We start from the raw sequence: 16,083 nt of genomic DNA on the forward strand, positions 1-16,083 counted from the left end.
GCAGGGCACGGATAACTATAGTGTTAATGTAAATCAGCTCATATGTGCATCAATTTACTTTGTGTGTGTGTCCGCTCGCATGCATGAGCATGCAGGCAGGCTTCTGTAATCAAAATCACAGCAGCTGTAGCAAATTCTAGTGTAATATAATCATGACCTAATTTCAAATAATCAGGCAGATTCAATTCTGAAATTTCACTTCGATTCAATGGTGGCACCTGATTACTGCTGATGATTCAACTTGTACAGTTATATTTTTCTTTTAAAGCGCGGAAACTGGTGGGAAATGTATGGGCTAGTAGAACACATCTAGATGTACTTTGCAGCAGTGAATTTTAATTATATTTTTATGCAGAATGTGTCTCCGTACTCAGTTCGATCTTTTTCTCTTAGTGTTGTCTCATACAGCAGGAAGTGCGTTGACAAGTGATGAACTTCCGGAAACATTCTTGAGTGCGCATCTCCCAACTCTTTTATTTTATTTTATTTTTTTTTGCTGTCAGAGTCAGTCTTGAAGAAACCGATGTCAGCAGCCGTCCGAATGCTCTATGCTCTCCCTTACGAGTGTCGCAGCCCTGTAAAATATTTGAAACATGTATTTTCATTATATATGATTTTCTTCACTGTATATTGGATATCAACATATAATTCAAGCTTTTTTATGCCTCATGTTTATTTTTTATGATTATTATTTTGCTAGACGTTGGAAAACTGATGTCACACTGCAAGCAATAAACTGAGACAAATCTTGAAATCATGTTATCCGTGCTGCAATACGGTTGTCATTTAAACACATCATGCAAAACTCATTTCGCGGTGGTGGCTTCTCTCCTCTCCGGGAGCAAGAGACGTCGATGATGGTGCTCACAACTGCGAAGAATATGACAATTCCCAGAAAGCAGCTGCAATACACATGAATGCGTCAAGGGCTGCACGGTGTTAAGAACGGCCCGCTGAGGTGCAAGTTTTGCCAGCCAGTTGCGACAGCGGGCGTCAACTTTTCCTGGAACGCCACCGCAAACCTCTAGCCACGGCGTTACTACGTCGACTGTGTGTGGAGAACAATACGCACGTCCTCGACTCTCCGTTGCTGGAGCCAAGATGAGTTCGACAAACAGGCTTTGTGTCTGAACCCTGGTGTTTGAGACCTGTCTGCTGAGACCTTTGTGTCTGAGACCTGGTCTGCTGTGAACAAGGGAGTCCCCGAGGGAACGTAGTTCGAGGCCCCTTCTCACGCGCCGTTCAAGACGCAAGACAATGGGGAACCGGCGGGCGCGCTGCGGGGGTCAGCTCGGGGAATAAAATGCGCCTTTCTTGAAGTAAGCCCCGAGTTCTTCGGAGACCGTCTGACGTCAGTTGAGGACCGTGAACCTGTGCGGATGTGTGTTTGTGTAATCCCTCGCGCTGAGAGGGGGCTTGTCTACGTCTACTGATCGAACGTTTCCCTCACCTTGCCATCGAGTGAGGGGGGGGGGGGTGTTTATAAACCGCTGTTGTGCGGCTGCTCAGTGTACTTTCTCTCGCAGTCATGCTAGACTGATTAACTGCAACGTCCTGGGGACGTATTCTGAAACGTTCGCCGCGGCGAACTTTTCGCACTGGCCACGCCTCCGCCGTAGCGGCGCGCGCTGAATGGCTGCTTTGACAAAACCGGAAATTCAGGTGGCGCAAGTGAATTTCCGGTTTTGTCAAAGCAGCCATTCAGCGCGCGCCGCAATGGCGGAGGCGTGGCCAGTGCGAAAAGTTCGCCGCGACGAACGTTTCAGAATACGTACCCTGATGTAGATACTGTAAATAAACCCATATTCCTCGTTCCCGATGAGAAGCAGTCCTTCCCTTCAACAACGTCCTCAGCGTGGATAAGTTGGACGACGGCATGGGCCAGCTACCATTTAATTCATACCCGACTCCAATCTTGACAACTGATTACGAGCGATGGGATTGACCCCCCAATCCTAACAACGGATGCTCACTGTATAGCCGTGTCGGAGCTAGTGAGTGGTTTGAGCTAAATACCTTTCGAGCTCTAAGAGTAAGCGGTACACTCCTTTACGAAATAAGTAAGCATACAGGAAACTCGGATATTTCGATGGGTTCTACCGGGCTAGCACACGTGCGTTAGGCAGTATAGAATATTGTGTTATCACTGAATCTTGAAGGTCGAATGAGCTCACGTTGTTGATGTGCTAATTGAACGCGTGTAAAGGACAAGTGTGTTCTATATCGATATCCCATTTTTCGACGTGACAAGAACATTGGCTCAAAGCTCGCAATGCGATATTTTTTTGCTTGGCACTTTCGTGACCACGGCAAAATCATTAGTTTTCGGGTGGTCTAGGAAATAATTGTTTTTTCCTGCCACAAGGAAATGCTTCATGCTAAAGTGTATGGTATTAAATTGTAGAAGAAATTATTATATTTGCAGCGGTGTAATTTCAACCGACACATTAATGAAAAATTGTATGGAACAATTATATCACAACAAGAAAGTTGTAGCAGAAGCGAAAACGATCGATAAGAACACGCTGTGAAAATGGTGCTTTGACCTATAAAGGAACTAAATGCTTAAAATGCTGCTTTGAACGAACATAAAATTAAATCGGAATGTGCTTTTTGAACACAAGGGCCATATGCAATAATGCTGCAGATACGCACTCTTTATCTGCAAAATCTTCTTTTCATGCACGGGAAAACATTGGCCCTACCGAACCGCCGCGCGATGCCAAGGTCCACAGCCGGCCGTCTTCGTGCACAAATCGCCGCTCTAATCGTGGCCGGCGGCCCTCAATCCCGTCGTTCTGTCCCTCCCGAACGACGTTGACAAGCTGCAGATGAACGCGCGGCAGCGATGAAACGGTGCGAGAAGCAAACGAAAATCACCGCCGGGTACCTGTTGACGTTCCGAGGCGGTTTTGCGCACTTTCGGCGTCCGTGCTGAAGTCTGACGAATTGAAGTCGTCTTCCGAGTCTGTGCTACTACCATCGTCCAGGAACTCGAGCCCAGAGGCATCAGAATCCGTCTAAATTCGCCGCTTCCGTGGAGCAGCGGCGCGCGACGCCGACGCCATCTTCGAAACTACGAGCGCTCGTCACCTACGATGGCGCTTGAAACACCTTGGATGAGTTGAGGTTTTGTGGCGAATGGACATTCGTTTCAGGGCTCCGTGGCGGCGACGAAATCATAGGTTATTGTGCAGGCTTTGAACTTGCTTCTGTTCCCGGTTTTCTATTTTTAATCCTTAAATAATAATTGGGTAGTTTTCTTTTTTTGTCACTCTTTTTCAGTGTGCGCCGATGTGTTTCGTGTACATTTGATTTTGCAGGATAGCCAGAGCGTCCTTTCGCGCCACGTGCTTCAGCACGTGCAACCGAGTGGAACGTTAAGTCTTTATAGCCTTTGAATAGTAGCTTGGAAGTGGCAAGACTAATAGGTATTAGTGGTTTTACTGTGTGTGCTCTGGTAGAAAAGTGAGAGTGTGGCCGCGTGGTTGAACACATGCGAAGACGTGTCATAAGTTAAGTCTCTGCGGCGTTGATTGCTTTTAAAACATTGGTAAGAATTAATTTCAGACATTTTAAGGATTTAGATCCTGTGCGTATCCGTCTTTGCTTGAAGGCACGTGCTCTGCATTATTATAGTATTATAGTATTTTCATTATAAAAAGCCGTGCAATATATGGAAATGAAGCCGGGAAAGTGGGCTTTGAGCGGGGGGTGCCTCTATGCAGATGAGGGGACGGAGGAGAATGGAGAGGGAGTCGAGTCAATCGGCGCAAACTGGGATGTCGATACTAAGCTGATGAAAATGGAGGCTTTCCAGGCAGAGCGTGTCAAACAGGTGGAAGAGCTAAAGAATGAGCTAAACAGGGAGCGTGATGCACGGAAGGTAGTTGAAAAAAGACTTGAAGCAGCCGAGGAAAAGCTGAACAGGACCGCCATTGTGAACGAAAATGGTCGTGACAATGGACGCAGTCCCCCGACGTGACAGGAGAGGGAGTGCTAGTAAAGTACGTGGAATGCGTCCAACGTAGTGGAGAGTTAGCCGGAAAGAGCGGCACCTGCCTTGACGCTGCCATGAGGAAAGACCAGGAGCACAGGGGACAATGCCCTTTGTCGAGTCCGAATCACGCGGAAAATGACAAAGGGAAGCAGGGCGAGGTAGGAGAGAGTGAAAGGGTTATTATCTCCGGCGACTAAAATCTGGCTGTGTGCTCAAAAGCAGTTGTAGAGAGGGTGAAAGGCAACAAAAGAGTGGCGGTAGGGATATTTCCAGGGCGGACACTGAGTTCTGTCATGGAGCGAGCAAAAGAAAAGCTCGCGGATAATGCCCCCGTGCGCAACCTTGTTATAGTAGCAGCTGGGCTAAATGACGTCCCAAACAGGAAAGGGACAGGACTAGCCCAGCGCTTGGCGAAGGGGGTGGACGACTTGCGCGAGCTGTCCCCTCAGGTGCAGATCGTGGTGTGTGCGGTGCCGGAAGTACCTCTACGTGACAGTCACGTACACAGAGCCGTAGTGGCCGCTAATGAGGCGATAGGGAAAATGAGCCGAGAGAAAGGTTTCGACGTTGCCGAAGTAAACAGGGAAGTAAGAGGGTATGGTGGTTTTTAATGAGACGGGATCCACTAAAATTACAGGCTTGCACGAGAAGTGGCCTGGCAACTTGCTGGTCGCGCTGTTGCTTTTTTAGGGGTCTGCCGGGTGCTCAGGGGGCTAAAGTCGGTAGTAATGATGAAGGTCACCTAAGGGAACCTCAGAATAGCATCGCCATCAATAACAGAAAAAGGAGGGAGGCAAGAAAGAGAGCTCGCCATGCTATAGGCTACATAAACATGCAGGGCGGCAGAAGAAAGGAAAAGTGGGCAGAGATTGAGGAGCAGTTAAATAGAAAAATAGGGGTGTACGCGGTTACAGAAACGCACCTTAGAGACTCGGAAGAGCCGCCAGTGATTCAGAATTAGTTCTGTAGCACCCTTTCCAAACATAAGTTGGAAAGAAAGGGAGGAGTATTCGGAATGCTCACCCATCAGCCTGAGATTCCTGCCGGGGAAGTTTCCCGACATCAGAATAAGCCGAAACAATGAAAATTAACGAGGAAAAAACGGTAATTAAAGACGAAACTAACGAAAACCAAGAATATTGTTTTAGTTGTTTTTGCCTTACCGAAATTTAACTAATCCAACTTGTGGCTCAAATCGACTACAGGGGATTGACGAAGACTTGTGTGGAGAAAGCTAATGACTATAAAAATTAAACTTAAAATTAAACTTCCCTCGCAAATTTGAGAACAATGACAAATTCATTTTTACATAGACAGTAAGACGAATGACGTATCGCCTTGACTGAAATGTGCGGAAAATATGAGAAAAGTAATTCAATACCCATGCCCGCCCTGCGAAAGTGAATGTTAAGCGAAGCTGCTGAATACCACAACTTCAACTGCTAAGGGTGTATGCAATGCTTTATTGATTTATAGTATTGGTAGTAATGGTAATTTTGACAGCACGGAGAAGCCCATAGTGGTGCTACGACAACATTAAAATTAGTTACTAGGCTGCTTTTATTACAAACAAAAGGCTAGGGACGTCACTCCCCACGTGACAAGATGCCGTCGACGGGTCAGCTTGAGCAACTATAATTTCCACGGGGAAACCTATGCGGGGGAGCGCTGCGTGCTTCCCATTGTCATCAAGAGCGCATTATCATCAATTATGTGGTTCTGATGATCGTTGTGTACTTCTTCTTTATTGAAACGTTTGCTGTTCTGCATGTTGTATACGTGATTCCAGAGGATACATGCAGTGTTCACTTCACCTTGCTGACTGCTTGAAGCATCTGCCCTATGGGGGTACGAGCTACTGCTACTGGCGTGCACTCCCACTGTGATCGGCCCAAATTTTTGCTGACGGGCACGGATACGAAAAATGCCGCCCAACATCGCTGTAATCATAAAGAAAACTTAACTAGATACTCTGCCTTATAGGTATACTCTCCTCTCCTCCCTTTCAGCATCGGTGTCTTGGCCAATTACCCGCAGCGGACAAGTGCGAAGCAAGGAAGCAAGTGAGCAAATAAGCAAAGCAAGCAAAGCAAGCATAGCAAGCACAGCAAGCATAGCAAGCATAGCAAGCAGACAAAAGCCAAGCCAGCCACTCAGCCAGCCAGCCAAGCCAAGTTAAGCCAGCCAGCCAGCCAAGCCAAGCGGCCAGCCGGCCAGCCAAGCAGCCAGCCAGCGCTTGGAATCAAATAATGTTAAGTCTTGGACGGTGGCGCGAACATTAGTGTGACAGCACACGAAAATCAAAGCTACAAATGAAACCTTTAGCGGAATTGTCAGATTCAGGTGAAATTTGAGAAAGCGAATTTCTAAGACTATTTGTGTAGTGAAGCGGCGCCGACAAAAATAAGTGATCCATTGTGTTGTCCTCATTACAGAAAATGCATGGGGCGTAATGCACGATACCTGACATATGAGGATAAACATTCAGACAGGGAGTAGTCCGACAAGGCAATTTGGTGAGAAACAGAGAGAGGACATCATTGACATTGCAGGGTTGAAAGGGTGAGGCTATTAGTCCAGGGATCCAATGGCAATGGCGATGCCATGGGCCCGCCGGACCAGCGACTGCTGAACCTGGGGCGTTCCATTTCTTAGCATAGACTCCCAGCAAGCAAGAGTTGGGAATAATTTGTTGAGAGATCCTCCATGCCTACGTGTATCGAAAAATTCACTACGCCAGGAATATAAGCGGTGCTGATGCTCAAGCAAACTAGTTATTATGGGGTGCGGCAAAGCTTGCTCAACTGTAAGCGTCCTCTGTGCAACCACAACGAAGTGTGTAGAGCGGTGAACAACAGCAAGGACAGAGCCGTCAAGGCTGGACTACGATAGGATCTACTGTGCTATTGGGGAAGGAGCGAGCGCACTTAGAAAGACGGTGTTCACACAAGCATTAATGATGAGGACATACACAGCACATACACATTCAGTGCCTGTGCATGTCCTAATCATACATGTATATGTGAACGACCTTTCCTCAAGCGCGCTGCTTCACCAATATCTTGGATTGCCAACTGGCCCGTCCCTCTTTATTGTACTAAATGTTTCGATAATATGACTGGGATCACAGTCCGCAATCTCGTTTATGATGATGAGGAGGAGGAGGAGGAATCCCCTTCATGGTATGATACGTAACGTGAGCGGGGTATAAACAAAAGTGTTCTACTATCCCAGTTAACTAAGACGACAGAAATACATAGCCAAGGCACTGTGATCCCTGATGCTCTTCTTTTTTCTTCATCCCGTGCTGGCCCGCACTTGCGACCTAGTGGCGCTGCCAATTTTGGAGTTTCACGCTCCATAACCACGATATGATTCTGAACGACGCCGTAGTGGGGGACTCCGGGTGAATTTTGACCACCTGGGGCTCCTTAACAAGCCCACAACGCGTAGTACAAGGGTGCTTTTTGCCTTTCGCCCTCATCGATATGCGGCCGCTGAAGCCGGGATCCAATCCCACAACCTCAGGCTTATTACTTCTGTATCGTGCAAGGCTCACCTGCCATGCGAGCGCATGCGCCGCTACCACCATGCGAATGAGCTACAGATAAAGACTACACGTGCTTATCATACCCGCCGTGGTTGCTAAGTGGCTATGGTGCTAGGCTGCTGAGCACGAGGTCGCGGGATCGAATCCCGGCCACGGTGGCCGCATTTCGATGGGGGCGAAATGCGAAAACACCTGTGTGCTTAGATTTAGGTGCATGTTAAAGAACCCCAGGTGGTCGAAATTTCCGGAGTCCTCCACTACGGCATGCCTCATAATCAGAAAGTGGTTTTGGCATGTAAAACCCGATAATTTAATTTTTTAACGTGCTTATCATGCAGGGCACTATATATAGCTGTCTCATCCTCTTAATAAACGTTCTTTGTTGATGACTTCCCATCGTGTCGCATCTGATACATGGTGTCAGAAGTGGTCACGTCGCTTCGCGACGCACACACATGAATCGACCCCGGACAGCAAGCATCAACTGAGGAATACGACGCAAAGTTCGGGCAGGACGGATCAATTGCTCGCTAAGGATGGAATTGCTTAAAGCACCTCACCCCCTGCTGCTATCCGGAAGCATCGCAAAGAATTGGGAGTGACTCAAACAGAAGTTTGAGCTGTTCTTGCAGGCAGCGGCAGCAGTGAAGGAACCGAGGACTCCAGCCGTAAAGGCCACGCTTCTGCTGAGTTTTGCGGGAGATGACGCCCTCGATGTATTAAATAATTTTTCTTTTTCCACGGAAGAAAGCAAGCACGATTACGAGGCCGTAGCAAACAAGTTCACTGAATACTGCCCAGAACAGCAGAATGAGGTTTTTGAGAGATACTTGTTCTGCTCGAGAACACAAGCAGAAAGCGAGGCATTCGCGCATTTCCTGCTTGACCTCATAAGACAGGCACGCAGCTGTAACTTCGATCCCTTGACTGAATCCTTAATCCGCGACAAGATTGTCTTCGGTACAAACAACGCCAAGCTACTCGAAAAGATGCTCAAAGAAAAGATCTCGCGCTCCTCAAAGCTGTACAGACATGCCGTGCAGCGGAAGTATCTGTCCTACAGAATGAAGCGTGGTTGCATGCAGGCATACAGCCAAGTTGCCGTCGTTAAAAAATCGCAATAGTACAGTTACACCAAATGCAATCGGTCTCTTGCGCAAGCAAGGTGCCCGGCCTTTGGCAAGATGTGCTTTGTGTGTAAACGAAAGGATCATTTCGCTCTTTGCTGCCGTAAACGAGTAGATGAGGTACACGAAGTCTGTGACGACTTCAGTGTTCTGGTTGTAAAAATCTGCCACGTCAGCAGCAGAGAAGACTGGACAGTTAAGGCAGAAGTTGCGGGTGAAACGGTAGTGCTCAAAATTGACACAGGTTCCCAAGCCAATTTGTTGCCCTACTCTATATCCAGAAGATGCAAAGGAGACCTGAAGCTAAAGTAAAGTAGTGCAGTCCTTCGGTCATATAGCGGTGGTGTCATCAAGCACATTGGCGTAGCGACTCTGCAAGTTGCTGTGAATCGTTTCCTTTTTTATTGTAAAGAATAGTAACCCGGTAATCCTCGGACTAATCGCAAGTGAAACGCTGGGGCTGGTGTCACGCACAGTGGACACTGTCAGCAAGGACGGCACCGCTGACATTCTGAAGGAAGTTCCAGATTTATTTCGGGGAACCGACTGCTTGAAACCAGAGTACCACATGGCCTTGCGCATTGATGCAACACCAGTAGTAATGCCAGCGCGGGACGGGTACCACTGGCACTGAGAGAACCGCTCCGGGATGAGCTACATCGGATGGAAAGCAGCGGCATCATCGAGAAGGTCAACGGACCGACATACTGGGTGAGTCCTCTAGTCATCGCCAGAAATAAAAACGGAAAGCTGCGCGTGTGCCTCGATCCACGAAACATCAATGACTGTCTAAAGCGGGAGCATTATCAAATGCCGAAACGAGAAGACATAGAAGCACAATTGGCAGGGGCCAAATATTTCTCGCGCCTTGACGCACACTCCGGCTTCCACCAAATCCCTCTAGACAATGCAACGTCAAATATCTGCACGTTCGGCACACCAATTGGGCGTAACCGCTTCCTAATGCTATGTTCAGACTACGTTCGTAAGGCGCCGATTTTTCGTAACATACGTAAGCGGAAGCGCAACAAGCGTATGCGTCTTGTTCAGACTGCGAACGTAAAGGTACCAACGTGCGCAATTCTCGCAAAAATCGTGGGTGAGAGTGTTGAAGGGTCGGCAACATTTACGACTGTTATGTTACGACCGTTGCGACACAGCCAATGACCGATAAGCTTTCGGCTTTCAACAACCGGTGACGACACTTCCGTCCTCCCGTCTGCAGACAGCTCCGGGCGCGGGAAGTGCCATTCCGCCATTCCGTGCGCACGATTGGCTGTGTTCGTGAAAATTTTTGCAGTGCGCCTTGCGAGACTGTTTTCAGTTCATCTGGTTTATCCGCCGAGGAAATCGATGGCCGCAGATGCGTCCTCCGAACTTCGATGAGTGGTCTCATAAGGTTTTCAAGGAAGCGGAACTGCTGGGGCGACATGCGCATGATGTTATGAAACATCGCAGCGTCACCAACTCGGAGCTTGGCGAAAAGGTTGTGAAAATCGCCGTCCGCGGCCCTGTCGAGAAATACTTGCCGCACCCAAACCCTTCTGCGTCGCCTTCGTCGTCTTTGGGCGATTGAATACATGACTATAAGTTTGTTTTGAGCGTGAATTTCTTCGATCTCGGCCAGCGCTCGCATGTTGGCAGGAGCCATATTGGACCGCTGGTGACGTCCATTCTGCAGCTCCAAATTTGATTGGCCTGTTGTAAAAGCCGTAATTTAAGCAGCAGTAAATGTGAACAAAGGCGCCTGCTTAACTGCCGTAACGTTTTTTACAGCCGTTAACGTTCGATACGCCAAAAGAGCTGTTACGCGCGTTACGACCGTAGTCTGAACATAGCATAAGGCTCCCGTTGGGAATAGCTTCAGCGCCAGAAGTGTTCCAGAAGGCAATGAGTGAAATCTTTGACCGAGCCTCTAGAGTGCACGTGTACATAGATGACATATTAATCTAGGGAGCTACTGAAATTCAGCACGATGCGCACCTTCGCCATGCTTTGCAGCTGGCCAGACAGGCTGGAGTGACATTCAATGCTGATAAATGCAAGTTCAGGCTAACTGAAATCGATTTCTTGGGTGACGTTATATCTCAAGACGGCATAAAGCCAAGCCCTTCGCTGAGCACATTACTGGGCGAAATGCCTCACCCAGCAGACAAGGCGGCAGTGCACCGGATGCTAGGTGTAGCAAATTACTTCGGCAAGTGCGTACCTCACCTGTCCGATAAAACGAACCTTCTATGCAGTCTTTTAAATAAAGGCACTATTTTTTAATGGACTCAACAGCGTGCTTACGAATGGGCAGTCATTTGCGAGCATTTAAGCAAACCACCATTGCTTGCTATCTTTTACCCGTCTAGAGAAACAAAAACCTCTGCAGATGCCTCAAAATGCGGGCTAGGAGCTGCGCTTTTGCAGCGTTATGGTGATGATTGCGGTCCAGTTGTCTACGCATCTCGTGCCATGACTGCCGCAGCACAAAGATATTCCCAGATAGAGAAAGAAGCGATGGGCATTACATTTGGCTACGAAAAATTTCACCATGCAGCTGGTATATGGTCGCAAGTGTCTTACTGAGACCGGCAACCGCCTGTTAATCACTATCGCTTCAAAAGCGAGTGTTTACATGCCGCCATGACCTGAACGTTTTCTTTTTCTGCGCTTGCTTACATATGACTATGACCTTCATTTTGTGCCAGGAAAAAAGCTGCTCCTGGCTGACATGCTCTCAAGATCGTCGCCAACTGCAGCTGGGGATACCACTCGATCCAGCGAGGATGTAGAAGTCCACGAAACAAGCATTGTCTCGGATTTGGTAAGCAAAAAGACAATGGATCACCTAGGGAGGGAACCCGCAGCCGATCCCGAGTTGAACACTGTTATCAACTACCTAAACGGCAAGGGAAGACTCGAAGGCAATTTGAAATCGTTCGAATCCGAGTTAAGTCTTGTCGAAGGCATTCTGTTTAAAGGATGCAAGGTAGTATTCCTAAAATCATTGAGGATAGAAATCGTCGAATGCATTCATGAAAGGCACATGGGTGTAAACAAGTCAAAGGCAAAAGCTCAACGTTTGGTTTTCTGGCCAGGTCTTAACACTGACATCGAAAGGATGCTACATAGCTGTGCAGCTTTGCTTACGCGCAGCAAAGTGAACCTCTAGTATTAAGGCCTCCACCATTGTATGCATGGTAGAGAGTGGGAGTCGACATCTTCCAGCAAGATGAAAGTTCATACCTATGCGTCTTTGACGCCTTGTCCAATTTTCACAGAAGTCGAAAAACTGATCGACTCTTCCACCAAATCTCTCATCGAAAAACTGAGTGCACTTTTTCCAGATTTGGTATCCCAGTAGAAGTTTGTAGCCATAATGGTCCTCAGTTTTCGCCTCATGAATTCGCACTTTTTGCTTCTAGATACGACTTCCGTCATGTGACTTCAAGCCCACGTTTCCCCCGGTCCAACGGCTTCGCCGAGAAAAGCGTTCAAAATGTAAAATGAATTATGAAAAAGACTAGGGAAGCGAAACAGGAATTTCGACTTGGGCTACTGAGCTACCGTTCGTGCCCTCTCGAAGACGGTCGCTCACCGAGTGAACTCCTACAGGGAAGACGCCTACGCACGAGATTTCCGGACTTCAACCAACACTCAAGTATTCACGTGACTAAACACAAGCAGCCCAAGCTCGGGGCCGATGCCAACCAGCGCTCAAGGAAGGCGATGTCGTAAGGATCAAGGACAAGTCATGGACGCACAATGCACAGGTGCTAGGGCCAGCCGCACCAAGGCCGCATGAGGTAGCTACGGAAGATGGCAGAAGGTTACGACGCAACCGGCGACACCTGCTGAGGACGCGCGAGAAGTGTCGTAAAGAAACATTGGAAAGTGAGCTCTCGTCGAGTGACCATAGTGACGACGTCACCAAGCCAGAATTTCCCAAGCGTGTACACAACGAGGAAAAGCAAAATCACACACCAGCTTTGGGGCAAAGTGCGGAGGCCGATAGCCAGGACCGTCAGAGCCAGGGTGATTCTCAGAATTCCATTCCTCATCCACTCCTACGCAGATCAGCGCGGCAGACACCACCTCCTGGTCGACTAGGCTACGATAGTAGCGGTCCTTGTAGCAGTCGCTGAAACCCTCCTCAAGAAATGTGGTCCCCGAAGAATGAAGGCTGCACGTGAACGCGTGAATACCAAACCTGAGGTGATGCCTTACATTCATAAGGTTTCACACAACCTCAAAAAAGTGGCCAGCAGGCACAACGTGCCGCTTGTTTTTTCTGCGCCAAACAAGTTGGCGAAGCTGTGCCCCCGCATTTACGGTGAAGGTCAGCGCGGTTGCAAAACGCAGCATGAAGATGTCTTCGTCAGGTGTGCCTTATGAGAGGTATACTTTATTCCCTTGTCCTGCGGCAAGTGCTGTATCGGGCCAACGGGGCGTTGCCTCAATGACCGCTTAAGGTTACACTCTCAAAACTTAACGAAACAGAAATACCTTGCGAATTTAGTTTTGCAAGTGATGGTTTGCGAGTGCGTAGCACGGTTTAATGAAGCAAAGGTTCTGGGCAGAAGTATAAGCGCGCAAGCTAGAGTTTTGCTGGAAGCATTCCACATACAAAAAGGGTGGGTCTGTGCATCAACTATGTTTCGATAAATTTGTACTCGGCTGAGCACACACTTCTGGGGAGATTTGAAAAACCGTAACATATGGATTTTCATCAGTTGGTCATGTGTTCACTTCTTGCCGCTTGAGTGTTTTATCATTTCACTTCCCGTGACTGTTTGCTATATTACGATAAAGAAGGCTGGCGCAGTTCGGTTGTGCGCATGTGTTGTGATTCTCTTAAATATTGAACCCTTTTCAAAAAATAAACCAGTTGTCCGTAGCGTTCCCTCATCGTCGTGTCGTCTTTTCCCCGTGTGTTCGTCCTCTTTTAGCACTACCATCAGTTGAAAGAAAAAAAAGTACGATAATAACCTTAATCAAGTACCATAAACTGTTATGTGTCCGTAGGGAGATGTATCGTGCAAGGCTCACCTGTCATGCGAGCGCATGCGCCGCTACCACCATGCGAATGAGCTACAGATAAAGACGGCAGGTGCTTGTCATGCAGGGCACTATATATACCTACCTCGTCCTGTTAATGAAGGTTCTTGGCTGCTGACTTCCCATCGTGTCGCATCTGATACAACTTCGTTAAAACTTCTTTCTGGGCGAGTTGGTGCATATTTGATTTGAAAATTGTAATAGCGCTAACGCATTCATCCACTAACTAACAAGGACGAGATACAGGCGCTGACTGTCAACTAAATTTTATTGACGGAGGACGGATACCTTACATAAGGGGAAAGGCAGAAGTGAAGGGGAAGGAAGCGATACAATCGGGAAAAAAAAGGCATTGCGCATCGATAAACGTACGTGCCGGCAATCAACGGAAACAGACACAGAAAAAACAAAAACTAGAAAAAAGGCAACGGATACTAACAGACAATCAAATCAGTAAGCGGTCGTTTCCAAAAATTGAAGCTCTGCTACAAAAAGCGATACAGAGGGGGTGTCTACGCACTTGCTGCCATATTTCTTTATGTGGAACGCTTCCAAACTGACGCGCGCCGTCGGCTCGGCACTCTTACCGAGAATCTTTGTCTCTCCCAATCGAGCCTCGCAACATGTGCATTCATTTACGTGCGCGACCAAATGTGCGTACGGCCCTTTAAAACACCTAAATTTTGAGCATGTTCCCCCAACCGTTCATTAAAGCAACGGCCAGTTTGGCCGACATAAACCTTTCCACACTTCAACGGAATGACGTAGACCACTCCTGTGGAACACTTGACGAATAGCTTGTCATGTTTTAGCTGACAACCTCTTTTTGTTTAGAGTTGCAGATGCACGGGCATAACTGTGCCGGCTTGTTGGGTGCCGAAAAAAACAACAGACACCCCATGCCTGTTGGTGACCTTCTTGAGATTGTGCGTAGTCTTGTGCAGGTACGGCACAACCAAAGGCTTGTCGGTCTTCCGACGGTCATCTTTTCTTCGTGTTCCTAGTTTTAGCTTTTGAAGGAGTGTCCCAGACACAGCACTCAAGACCGAATACGGGAACCCCGCCGCTAAAAGTCGGCTGGCCTGATTCTCAAAACATTTCTGCATTAGATGCAGGCACGATTTTGGAAGAGACGATTCCGGGACGCTATAGCTCTTTTTACAGTTTTGGGATGCGCTGAATCACACAGTAACAAATCCTTTTTTGCTCGAGAGAAGCAGCCCCAGCAAATGTGTTTTTTACAAAAGCTTAGTCTCATGTCTAAAGAAAAGCTGACCGTCGGAAGACTGACAAGCCTTTGGTTGTGCCGTATCTGCACAAGACTACGCCCAATCTTAAGAAGGTCGCCAACAGGCATGGGGTGTCCGTTGTTTTTTGGGCACCCAACAAGCTGGAACAGTTATGCCCACGCACCTGCAACTTTAAAAAAAGAGGTTGTCAGTTAAAACATGACAAGCCATTCGTCAAGTGTTCCACCGGAGTGGTCTACGCCATTCCGTTAGAATGTGGAACGGCTTATGTCGGCCAAACTGGCCGCTGCATTAATGAACGGTTGGGGGAACATGCCCGAAATTTAAGTGATTTAAAGGACCAGTACGCACATTTGTTCGCGCATGTAAATAAATGCACAGGTTGCAAGGCTCGACTGGGACAGACAAAGATTCTCGGTAAGAGTGCCGACACGACGGCGGGCGTAAGTTTGAAAGCGTTCCACATAAAGAAATATGGCAGCAAGTGCGTAAGCACCCCGTCTGTATCGCTTTTTGTAGCAGAGCTTCAATTTTCGGAAACGACCGCTTACTGATTTGATCGTCTGTTAGTATCCCTTGCCTTTTTTCTAGTTTTTGTTTTTTCTGTGCCTGTTTCCGTTGATTGCAGGCACGAACGTTCATCGATGCGCAATGTCTTTTTCCCGATTGTATCACTTCCTTCCCCTTCACTTCTGCCTTTCCCCTTAAATAAGGTATCCGTCGTCTGTCAATAAAATTTAGTTGACAGTCAGCGCATGTGTCTCATTTTTGTTACTTTGTGCATACGTGTATTTGCGCTATTACAATTTTCAAATCAAACCTCAGGCTTAGCAGCGCAGAAATGGCGCTGTAGGTGACAGCGACGCCTCTTCTCTTTGTTCACCATGTAATCACGGAGAAAAGCGAATGTTGTCAGAGGAAATAGTATAAATCTACATATATAATCCGGCAGAACACGCAAGCAGCGGCGCCCATTTATGTCCGAATATTATTCCCGAATATGTGTCCTATTCCAACTACGGGAAGCAATGAAAATCAAAATTTACAAAAATGGACAATTTGGCGAACAGCGTACAGCATGCATAAAAATGGGGGGAATGGCTCTCTCTC

At 47.7% G+C, this 16,083-nt stretch overlaps 1 protein-coding gene across 1 annotated transcript in view; it reads right to left on the reverse strand.

Annotated features, from left to right (window-relative positions):
• Positions 1 to 357: 357 nt before the first annotated feature.
• LOC135898723 (uncharacterized) overlaps positions 358 to 16,083 on the reverse strand; it is a 90,725-nt gene continuing 74,999 nt past the window's right edge. The window contains exon 4 of the mRNA XM_070528685.1: positions 358 to 575. Coding sequence (XP_070384786.1) covers positions 559 to 575 — 17 coding nt within the window. The 3' untranslated portion in view covers positions 358 to 558. The remainder of the gene's footprint in view (positions 576 to 16,083) is intronic.

The sequence above is a fragment of the Dermacentor albipictus genome, unplaced genomic scaffold (genome assembly GCF_038994185.2).
Source record: "Dermacentor albipictus isolate Rhodes 1998 colony unplaced genomic scaffold, USDA_Dalb.pri_finalv2 scaffold_14, whole genome shotgun sequence".
Lineage (NCBI taxonomy): Eukaryota > Metazoa > Arthropoda > Arachnida > Ixodida > Ixodidae > Dermacentor > Dermacentor albipictus.